Source organism: Podarcis erhardii (assembly GCF_964252035.2).
Source record: "Podarcis erhardii genome assembly, chromosome: 7".
Classification (NCBI taxonomy): domain Eukaryota; kingdom Metazoa; phylum Chordata; class Lepidosauria; order Squamata; family Lacertidae; genus Podarcis; species Podarcis erhardii.
In genome coordinates this window covers 21,588,466-21,600,190 of record NC_138511.1, presented here as the reverse complement: position 1 = coordinate 21,600,190, position 11,725 = coordinate 21,588,466, and the positions used below count along the sequence as shown (strand labels likewise).

The 11,725-nt window shown below is 44.7% G+C and overlaps 1 protein-coding gene across 2 annotated transcripts; it reads left to right on the top strand.

Annotated features, from left to right (window-relative positions):
• Window positions 1-1,409: 1,409 nt before the first annotated feature.
• Window positions 1,410-4,781, top strand: AURKAIP1 (aurora kinase A interacting protein 1). 2 transcript variants are annotated; one of them, XM_081871390.1, is made up of 4 exons: window positions 1,410-1,524; window positions 2,478-2,543; window positions 3,278-3,747; window positions 4,619-4,781. In XM_081871390.1, exons 2-4 carry the CDS (start codon window positions 2,492-2,494, stop codon window positions 4,727-4,729), a joined length of 633 nt encoding a protein of 210 aa, XP_081727516.1. In that variant the 5' UTR covers window positions 1,410-1,524; window positions 2,478-2,491; the 3' UTR covers window positions 4,730-4,781. The 2 variants fall into 2 exon arrangements, with proteins under 2 accessions (XP_081727516.1, XP_081727517.1); XM_081871391.1 differs by having other exon boundaries at window positions 1,480-1,636.
• The last annotated feature ends 6,944 nt before the right edge of the window (window positions 4,782-11,725 follow it).

Below are 11,725 nucleotides of genomic sequence, written 5' to 3'. Positions count from 1 at the left end.
AACAGGACAACCACAACTTCATACAGTGGTGCTGTTTGGTAATTATAGGGTTGCCATATTTCAAAAAGAAAGAACCAGGACACCCCGAAAGTTGATCCAGGATGAAACGCCGCCTTTCAGAAATTCCCCCAGATGTCAATTCTGCCATTGAAATTCTGGTAGTGTCCAGGAAAATCTGGACGCATGGCAGCCCTAGTTTGTGGAGTTAATGGTCTGGGGAGTGCGATATTTCAATGGGATTCCATCAAAGCATTGCAAGCAGCCAGTCCTGCCATTTAGCATGCACGCCTGCACACACACAAACCTTTCTGCTGAGTGCAGCCCTGGACTTCTTCCCTAAGTCCACTTTATACAGTGGTACCTCGGGTTAAGAACTTAATTTGTTCTGGAGGTCCGTTCTTAAACCAAAACTGTTCTTAACCTGAGGTACCACTTTAGCTAATGGGGCCTTCTGCTGCCGCTGCCACGCGATTTCTGTTCTCATCCTGAAGTAAAGTTCTTAACCCGAGGTACTATTTCTGGGTCAGTGGAGTCTATAATCTGAAGCGTCTGTAACCTGAAGCGTCTGTAACCCGAGGTGGTTGTTGTTGTTTAGTTGTTTAGTCATGTCCAACTCTTCGTGACCCCATGGACCAGAGCACGCCAGGCACTCCTGTCTTCCACTGCCTCCCACAGTTTGGTCAGACTCATATTGGTAGCTTTGAGAACACCATCAAACCATCTCATCCTCTGTTGTCCCCTTCTCCTTGTGCCTTCAATCTTTCCCAACATCAGGGTTTTTTCCCAGGGACTCTTCTCTTCTCATGAGGTGGCCAAAGTATTGGAGCCTCAGCTTCAGGATCTATCCTTCCAGTGAGCACTCAGGGCTGATTTCCTTCAGAATGGATAGGTCTGATCTTCTTGCAGTCCATGGGACTCTCAAGAGTCTCCTCCAGCACCAGAATTCAAAAGCATCAATTCTTTGGCGATCAGCCTTCTTTATGGTCCAGCTCTCACTTCCACACATCACTACTGGGAAAACCATGGCTTTAACTATACGGACCTTTGTTGGCAAGGTGATGTCTCTGCTTTTTAAGATGCTGTCTTTTTAAGATGCTGTAACCCGAGGTACCACTGTATAATGAGTCACACCTTTCATCAATCTAGCCATGAGATGGGGAACCTGTGACCCTCCAGATGTTGATGAACTCCAGTTCCCATCACTCCCAGCCAGCAGAGCCAATGGAATCAGGGATGGTGAGTGTTGGAGTCTAGCAACATCGGCAGGATCCGGACTGGCAATACCTCTCCTGCTGCTGAGCGGCGTTCCTGCTTGGTTGCCAGGGCGGGGATTAAGCTCGCAGAGTTGCTATCCCACGGACTACCGCCAGGGGGGAGCAGCGGCAAATGGGGAAAGAAATAATGTAGGAACATTTTTTGCGCCGGAACTTCCGGATGACTGGGAGGGACCGAGCTGCTTCGCCGGAAGTTACCCGTTCAAACAGCCCCCATCGTCGTGAACGGGATGGTAAGCCCTTGTGGATGGTAAGTTAAGATGCGCAGCGCTTCTTCTCTCCCTACATCTGGAAGTAGGGCAGATTGACTTTGATAGAAGCCGTGTATTCATTTTGGAGGCTACATTAGTGTGTTATCTATGGTAAGAGTGCTAATAAGAGTGGCTGTTAATACTGTATATACGGAACAGCTTTTAGGAGGCGGGGAGAGGCTACGTTGGGGTCCTGTCTTATTAAGGGGTCGCCAGTGATTCGTGGTTTATGGTAGCCTACGTTAGGGAGGGTCTAATTCTAGGGGGATTGACTGGGCAGTGGGGGACTCACCATCAGAAATGATGTTTCTGGGTGCGTTTCTGTATAGTAGTAATTTTTTATTTATATCCTGCTCATCTGGCTGGGTTTCCCCAGCCACTCTGGGCGGCTCCCAACAGAATATTAAAAACAAAATAAAACATCAAACATTAAAAAGTTTCCTAAACATGCGGCCTTTAACACATCTGCATAGGGAGGCTCCTTACACATCTCCAAAAAAGAAGGCAGAGAATGATATGTGTATCAAAATCCGCCTGCTAATTTTGAAAACAATTGCTGCAATTTAAACAGAGGTGCTATACATCCATCCATCGCAGTGGGTTGGGGAAGATTTTGGCCCTGTAACCTGCATGCCTGACTACTCAGTATGTTGTTCAGGTGCTTAACTTTTAACTTGGGACACAGGAAGTTGCTTTCTGCACAGTCGGTTCATTGTGCCATCCAGTCTACACCGACAGGCAGCCAGAAAGTTCTGGGTTTCAAACAGGGACACTGAGTCATCTCTTCCTAAAGATGGCAGGCATGCAAAGAAAATACTCTGCCACCGAGCTACAGCCCATGATTTCTGATGGCGTGTGGTTACGGCACTGTATTTGAGGAAGGAGGGAACACAGTCCTATAACATTTAAAGGTTGTTTTTCCCTTTAAAAAATCTGTCTTGATTTCTGTTAGAGTGGTCCTCCAGTATGCTGCTACCACGACTGACATCTCAGATAGCGAGGGCCTCTCGATTTGCAGGTAAGCGCAGCCATTCTTTGGGAATGTCGAGTAGATGCCATGCACCAGGTCACTATTTGCCCATCCAGACCAGTATAGTCTACCCTGGCTGGCAGAGGCTCTCCAGGGATTCGGACAGAGAGGGACCTTTCACATCACTTTGCAGGACCTTCCTGCAGCCAATCAGAAGCTGTCATTTGGTTTTCAAATGTTTTGGAAGTCGGACATACTTCCGGAACGGTTTTCATTTAACTTTCAAGCTACAACTGCATCTTAATTATATACACAGCCTGTCATTATGTAAGCCATTTTGTTTCCATGTGGGCATTAAACCAACTTTCCCCTAACTTTGTGTCCATCGGATGTTACACTATCAACTCCCATCATCTCCAGCTAGCACTGCCAACAGTCAGAGATGATGGGAGTTGGAGTCCCCAAACCTCTGGAGTGTGTTATGTTGGACCCGGTCATCATGCCCTTTCTGTGACATTAAATGTTTCCTGCAGAATTTGTTTTATTTAGTCATTTTTCTTTATTTAATATATTAACAAACTTTATATATCACTTGCCTGTAAGAGAACCTCAAAGCGGTTCACAAAAATATAACACAAAATGTCAAAATTATTGATTAAAAATGGTTTTAAAAAGGCGTTTGAAAGCATTCGAAAGATTATTGAAATAGTCAGTAGCTGATGCGTTAATTTTTTTAAAAAATAATGAATGTTCACATATTTGCAAACTGTGCTTCCACACAGAACGCTTTCTGTCGAGATCGGCCATCTCGCTTCCGGTTCCTAGACTTGCAGCTTCCGCAAATTACAGCACACTTCCCTCAAACAGAAATGGAGCCCAACCCCAGCAGTGGTACGCGTTGGACCCTGAGCTGGAAGAAATCCTAGTGCCAAGGAAGATGTCGATCTCCCCCCTTGAAAGCTGGCTGACGGTCCAGTATGACCTCCCTAAAGGTGGAGGCGCCATCAATGTTTATGAGAAGCTAGGCTATGAACCCAACCATCAGTATGAGCTCCCCACATCTTCCCGGGGTGCAGAGGCTGAGGATGACAGCGAAGAGGGGGGAGGCGAGATGAACCGGGGCAAAATGGAATGCAAGAATGTTCTGAAGATCCGAAGAAGGAAGATGAACAGACACAAGTACAGGAAGCTGATGAAGCGGACAAAGTTCTTGCGGAAGAAGGTCAGGGAAGGTCGGCGCCGGAGGAAACAAGTGAGTGTGGGAAGGGAGGATTCTGGGGACTGGTGCTGGCATAGTCTGTTTAGCTCAAGGATGGGGAACGTCAGACCTGGGTGCTGAAACGTAGCCCTCCAAGCGTTTTTCTCTAGTGCTTTCACTAGGCTGCACCTCCTCTCCCTATGCCACACCTTGCACTGGCCCTTCTTCTTGCCCTGGAGTGTTTTTGCCTGGCCGGAATGTGTCCTTGAACTCTGATACAGCCTCTCACTTAACTGGATGGAGGATAGAAAGGTTTGCATGTGCGTATAGGAACTAGCCTACAGATTGAAGGCAAAATTTACATTTGTACCCGCTTTTGCTCCTGGCCCTGCCCAACACTGGCATGTGGCCCTTGGAAGGTTGCCCAGAAGGGAATGTGGCCCTTGGCCTGAATTCGTTCACACCTAACCACTTCCTGACTGCGTCCAGTCCCAAGGTTGAGCATTATAGAATCCTAGAATTGTAGAGTTGGAAATGACCACAAGGATCAGCTGGTTTAACCCCCTGCAATGCAGGAACATCTTGGGGCTCAAACCCATGACCCTGAGATTAAGAGTCTCATGCTCTAGTGACTGAGCAAATAGATGTGTCAGAAGTGGGATATGAACCTATGCCTCTTTCTCTTCCTGTGTGATACTGGTTCTTCACACCATACCCCCTTATCCAGTTGTCAATTTCCTATAGACCTTCTATTTCAGTTTTGATGTCTACTCGTCATTTTCTTGACCCACACGTAATTCTGCAATTCCTAGTTCCGCGCATTAATGGACCGCATCACTGGCATCCAGGACTTGCTGCCCCAAAGTACACAATATCCTAGGAGAGATGTCACTAGATCTTGGTTATTTATGTCTTGTCTTTACAGAAAAGGTTTGAACGAGATCTGGAACGCGTCTGGAGGAGAGCTGGACTGAGGAAGGCTCCTGAGGCATGGACGGCACCCAAGATATATCTCAAGAATGTGAAGTCCGATTGACATCGCCATGAGGTTTTTTGTTTTTTTTAATTAAACAATATTTAAAGCAGAAGGGCAATTTCTTACTTATTTATTCATTTGTTGTTTTTATATATCTGCCTACTACCAAGACACACAAGGTGGTTTACAATTTAAAGCACTAAGACAAATGATATAACATATAAAAGTGGGATGGGGGTAGTCTGACTAGAGCAGGCCCTGTTGTCTGTTGTCCCCTTGCATTCTTTCCCCTCCTCCTAGGGCAAGATGTGTCCCCTGTGGTGGGGGGAATGGGACAATCTGAATGGAGTAGGCTGTTTTTTCCAGAATCAGTGAAGAAATCTAGCTGGGATTGGGTAATCGGCGTGTCCGCCCAACATCTGCAAATGAATAAAATAACAACTCTGGAACGGGGCAATCTGTGACCTTGAAGAGAAGCACTTCCACACAGCAGCATTTTGTTGGAGGGCCCCACCTGTGTATGCAAATACAGTGGTACCTCGATTCTCTAACGTAATCCATTCCAGAAGACCGTTTGACTTCTGAAACGTTCGAAAACCGAGGCGCAAAGGGCTGTCTCCAATTTCAATTGAGAAAACTGAAAAACACACAGCGAAGGCCGTTCGACTTCCGAGGCGCGTTCGAAAACGGAAGCATTTACTTCTGGGTTTTCAGTGTTTGGGTTCCAAAACGTTTGTCAGCAGAGACGTTCGAGAACCAAGGAACATGTGCTGCACATGTTCTCAAAGTGTGGAAGAGGGATGCTGTCAGAAGGCTTTGGGATCCTCCAGAGTTTGCAGAAGTACAAGAAACATTGAGGAAAAACCTATGGTAGGAAGGGGACAGCCCAAAAGAGCCTGACAAGTACGGAGTGTGTTCTGTGGGCACAGAATGCTGGTGGGATGGATGGAACAGGAATAAAATGGAGGAGGGCGAATGGAATGGAGTATGCTGGAAGAGAGCATGGCTGGCTGACTGTCCATCACACTGCAACATTTTGTAACAAGCCCCAATGCATTTCTACATTATAAATTAGTCTTGGGAAAAAAATCTGATTTCTGTTTACCATGGGACCTGCCTCTCTCTGGTATTGGGGGCCTCAACCCCTGGTTGTACTGGAGGCCTGCCACCCTCGCCCCAGAGGAGCATTCATGGTAAGTATCCAAAGCACATTTGTATTGAAAGCTGCCGACTCAGTGTCCTGCACCTGCATTTTTTAATTTCATGTGTGAAAGGTGGAAATGAAGCATAAAACCCCATGTTTAGCGACAGGTTTCATTACTTAGGAACTTCTTAGTTTAGAAAAATGGTGAGTAAGATGGGGGATGTGATAGAGAACTATAAACTTGTGGTCTCTCCAGATGTTGCTGGAGTCCCAACTCCCACCATCCCCAGCCAGTGATGGGAATTGGGGAGATTCACCAACATTTGGTGTAGGGTCACTGGCTCCCCACCCCTGAAAATAATTTAATGACTTTTTCTGTGGAGAAGTTAAAGACTCCTTCCCCTTCTGCGGCTGACAGGATTGGTGAGTTTTGGCAAGGGAGCGCCCCTCTGTCTAGTGAGGTTTTCCCCGCTCTTTTTGCCCTATAGCAGAAGAGGATTTTCCCGCTCTTTTTGTCCTGTGGCCAATAGGCAAGCAGGACCAGAAGGTTTCTGCTTGTGGAGCTGCCTCTCTGGTCTAATAAGCCCTGATTTTGCTGGTGTGGGGAAGCATTTCCAGTGGCAACAGCCGCAGTTTAGATAAATAAGGATTACCTCAGGAGTTCACGAAGATTTGAAAAGTTTTCATCCCCATAAGGGGCAGCCCTGTAGTATATATATTTGGGAGCATTCCCTAGAGGCAACAGTTAAAGAAAACCCCAGTTAGGTCTTCCAAATGGCTACAGTTAAAAAAATAAATTACCTCATGAATCCTTGAGGAGTTTTGAAGGGTTCTCTTTAAACAGAGGTGAGGAGCCTTAGGCCCTCCAGATGTTGATGGGATCACAGCACCCCATCATGCCCTACCATTGGACATGCTAGCTGTGACTGAGGGGTTTGGATTGGTTGGGTTTTTTGGGGTTTATTTTATTTTATTTTTTTGAGGCAGACCATATCTAGAGAGCCACAGATTCTGCACCTTCTAAATAAATAAATAAATAAATAAATAAATAAATAAATAAATAAATAAATAAATAAATAACTGGTTTCTCATATTAAAGTTTTACAATCACATATCCAACATAGAACATAAAAACAAGATTCCAAAGAATCTCCTCCTCCCCTTTGTGGGTCCTATTGTTAATCATTCCCTCCTGGTTCTTTTATAATCAAATCTTTTACATCTCTGTTATGTCCAAAATTCACCGTTAGATTCCAATCCTACTAACAATTTTAACTGTTTACAATGGTTTTTAAGATAAATTACAAATTTCCCCCATTCCTTATTAAAATTTTGGTTCTCCTGATTTCTGATTCTTCTGGTCATTTTAGCCATTTCGGAATAATCCATCAACTTCATCTGCCATTCTTCTCTGGAAGGAACTTTATCTTCTTTCCATCTCCAGGCTAATAACATCTCTGCAGCTGTGGTCGCATACATAAATAGTTTTTTCTTCTCCCTTGGGATTTTGGCACCTAGAATTCCTAAAAGAAAAACTTTGGTTGTTTTTTCTAAAAATATATTTTTTTTTAAAAAAAAAGTTTAAAATAACAGTTTCTGCATTTTTGCTCCAGAGGATGGCCCGTTAAGTTTTGTGCTACGGCTAGATGATTTTGGAACAGCCACCCTCATAACCAACCTCCACTGGGTCTTTGGGAAGACAAAATGGGGTAAACTCTGTGCAAAGCTGTACCCTAACCCTGACCTCCTTAGGGGACAGGTAACTTACAAAGCTGAACGAAGTGTCCCAGAGCTAAGCCAAGTGACCTTAGCAAGTAATTAGCAAAGTATTTGCTGCCTTGCAACACACGAAGAGAAGTGGGGTTAGAAGTCCAGGAGAATTCAGGTATACTGGGCCGAAGCCGTTTAGGGCTTTAAAGTTCAGCACCAACACTTTGAATTGTGCTCTGAAATGTATTGGGAGCCAATATAGGTCTTTCAGGTTTGTTGTTTGCAAACCAGGGTGGTGAGGCTGAGTAGGGAGAAAATCCATGCATTCGTTTTGCTTTTAACCTTTTATGGTTTTGTTGTCTGGTTTTGTGTTTTTTCTATTGTTGCCAACCGATGTAACATTTTTTAAAATTATCATACAGCAGTATGCACATTTTTAGAAATAAAACGAAATAAATAATTGCTCAGATCAAAGGCACTTCTGACCTTCCAGATGCTGCTGGACTATAATTCCCCACATCCCTGACGACTAGCCAGGAAGGGCTTAGGATGAGCAGCAGAGGGAGCCAAAGTCCAAGGAACCCAACAGCGGATAATCTGGAAGTTGCCTTCGAAGAGATCCTCTAGACAGCAGGTTTATTGAGCATTTATCATGATTTGCTTTGTAGGCTAGACTACAAGCCCTTCAAGGCTCTTGTTAATTTCTGATGTGATTCAGTTGCATACTGGCAAATTCAGGCACATAATATTTATGATGTGGAAATGGTGTACAGATGTTTGAAGCCTGAGTTTTTCATTTGATGAGGCTGAAGAGAGGGGTTAAAAATATTTGCTGTAGTGTTGTGAGAAAGCTGAACAAATGTGCTTTGAATAGTTGCAGAATATGAAGATGATAAAGACTGGCAACAAGCCTAGAACAGTGCATGCCTCTCAACCATCCCGATAAAACCGGGACATCCCTTTTTTCACACGAGCGCACAACAGCCATTTTAGGTGCCATTATCAGGCCGCAATCTCGCAAGGCACCCCAAAACACATGGTTTTTGGGCACTGTGCCCGAAAAAGCACTTTTTCAGGGCCATGATCTTCTGTGGATCACATGAGTCACGTGGAAATGCAGCCCTGGAAGGTGGAGTCTTGGTTTTCCAACGCATCATGTTGGAGGGTGTGCAGTGTTTGAGAATTATTATTATTATTTTGCAACAATGAAAAAGAAAATGAATGAATGATGAATGTACAGGGCCTTGGGTCTGGAGAAGAACAACTATGAAACCAGAAGGATAGGCTAAGGTGTTGTGGTAAATCAACCCAGAATTTCCCTTCTAAAAGTCTACTTTCACTAAAGGTTTTGGATATTCCTTTGTGTGCTTGTGTAAGTATGACTTGAAAGTAGGGGCTGCTGTCTCTGCTCGCCAACCTCTGTTGGCCACGTGGACTGCACCATGACAACACCTTACATTTTTATGTATATAAGAAGACTAGTGAAGCGCCCTGAGATCTCGTGATGAAGGGCAGTGTATAAATTTAATAAATAAAAATAAGTAGTGTAAAATTGACACATTGTCAAAGTAGTGATAAAAAGTAAAAGAGTGAAATGGTTTGGATTTTTTCTGTCTATATAAATATTCTTGCTATATATTTCTGGCTATTGGTTATGATCACTCACTGACAATGCTCGCACAACAAACCTGCTTCTTCCAAAGATTGAACTTTTTGTGATAAGGAAAGTGATGAGAAAATGCATGGTAGAGAGTTGTTTAATCTCCAAATAATAGAATAAAAAAATTACAGAGTTGGAAGGGACCCTAAGGGTCAAGATGAATGCTCAAAACAGGTCTTCTGGAAGCACCCTTAGTCTAGTCCTTATTGAGCATTAGTTCTGATTGGTTCATGGGGCAGTTATATGACTTGGAACTCAGCTACATTAGTAAAGAAACAACTTGAATGTATTATAAACATGCAACATCAGATGGCGCCAGAGAGCAGAAGGTTTTTCTACACGAATTTCCAAAGGGTTTCCCCCCCTTTTGTTATAACGATTAATTTCTGACTTATTTATATCATTCCCCCCCCCCCCGTGTGTAGATCCACCCAGTGAGCATTTGTGCAGCATGCACCTTTATTGTCTACATTGCAGACAATACTGAGCTAGATGGAGGGCACCAGGATGGTGAAGGCTTGCCAGCACAAATGTTGAATCTCATGCACAAGTGTCTGCATAGGAGGGAGTGTGTATGCAAAGCAATCACAGGAAGGCTTTATGGGGTACACTGAGAGCTTCCTTCCTTCTCTGTTACCTGGCATGAGAATCCCAAGCAAGAATTGAGAAAATCTCTCAATGCTGGAGTTGACCAGTAAAAGCAGGGGTCAGCAAACTTTTTCAGCAGGGGGCTGGTCCACTGTCCCTCAGACCTTGTGGGGGGGCCGGACTATTTTTTGGGGGGGAATGAACGAATTCCTATGCCCCACAAATAACCCAGAGATACATTTGAAATAATAGGAAGCATTCTACTCATGTAAAAACACTGATTCCCAGACCGTCCATGGGCCGGATTTAGAAGGCGATTGGGCCAGATCCGGGCCTTAGTTTGCCAACCCATGAGTAAAAGGGACCTTAATGGGAGTTGTAATCCAGAACACCTGAAGCACGCCGGGTTACGTACAACTTCCATTATATGGCTGTGCTGATTCGGGCAAATGGGAGATGTAGTCCAAAACAGCAAGCGTTCAAGAGGAGAGTTGTGAAAATGCCTTGGTGCTCTTTTCACTGGGGAGGAGATGGCCCAGAAGCCCTTTCTCTTCGTGTTGGCATTTTTACAAGGCTGGGAAGCTTTAGCCAAAGCAAGCAAGCAAACAAACCTTCCTGCCATGGACTAAGGCAAACATAGGGAACCTGTGGCTCTGCAGATGCTGTTGGCCTGAATCTCCCAATATTTCTGACCATTGGCCATGCTGGCTGGGGCTGATGGGATCTGGAATCTTAACAACATGGCTAAACTACATTTCTCATTATTTCTGACCCATGGGGCTTGCTCACTCTATCATGACGGGAGCCAGAATCCAACAACATGATGAAATTACAACTCTCACCATCCCTGGCTGGGACTCATGGGAGCTGCAGTCTAGCAACATGGTTCAACTACAACTCCCAGAATTCCTGACCATGGGCCACACTGGCTGGCTCTGATGGGACATCAACGCCTGGAGGCCCACAGGACCCTCAGCCCTGGACTTGGGCAAATCGGCAGCTGTGATCCAGGGGCATGCAGCTGTGGAAAAACTGACATGCAGCAAGAGGCTTTTCCTACCACCCCTTGCCTCACCTGCTTTTGCTTGCCAGTTTTCCTTGCCGTTTCGTTCCCCCACTTTTTACAAGCACCTGGGATACAAAGCAGCCTTTCAAAAAGGAAGCAGACAGGTTTGCTCTCCTGCTGTGGATCAGCCGGCTTTCTCGTCTGGAGCGCCCCAGGAGCCCCAGCTGCCCTATGTTGTATTAACGGGAACAAAAGGGGCCTTTACAGTTGTGAGCTAAAAGAACGGTTTTTACCATTCTTTTGTACGGTTAAGTAAAAATAAAATAAAGCCAACCCAATGTTGGCTTCTTACCTTTTAGCTCTCTGAACAGTGGGGCAGCTAGGTTGTTCTTGAATTGGAACCATCCATTGTTGGAGCCATGATGAAAATTAATAATATTAATGCTGTTGTAGCAACAGCAACAGCAATAATATGGTATTAGTACTACTTAGCACAGCTAAACACATTATATTGACTAATGATTTCAGGGTTACCAGGAACTAGAACTGGGTGTATGAGATGATATTGCTAAAACAATATTATCAGTGTTCGGGCTGAACGATGGGCGTGGAGACACTCCTAAAGGTATACAGGGACAGAAGCTGTGACTGACAGTGACTCTCCAGGATATCAGACAGGGGATTGAACCTTAGACATTCTCTGAGCCAGACAGATGCTGTACCACTGAGCTTATGGCACTTTCCCAGTGCAGCCACATTGAGGGAATTAATATTACCACCGAAAGTGGGGTGATGGGGCCTGTACGGTGACTAAAGTCCAAAGCCTAATATTACCTGACTCCACCAGTGAGGCAATTCCTCACAGCTTGTAACTGTCTATTTTCTCAGGAACATGTGTGTCCAACCCATTCTGTGGAAAAAAATGGCTTAAAGTTCTCACCAAGTGGT

Coding starts and splice junctions, on each gene's coding strand:
- AURKAIP1 (XM_081871390.1), top strand. CDS start 2,492: ATGCTGCTACCACGACTGACATCTCAGATAGCGAGGGCCTCTCGATTT. Junction 2,544..3,277: donor GAGGGCCTCTCGATTTGCAG/GTAAGCGCAGCC, acceptor GCTTCCACACAG/AACGCTTTCTGTCGAGATCG. Junction 3,748..4,618: donor GTCGGCGCCGGAGGAAACAA/GTGAGTGTGGGA, acceptor TTGTCTTTACAG/AAAAGGTTTGAACGAGATCT.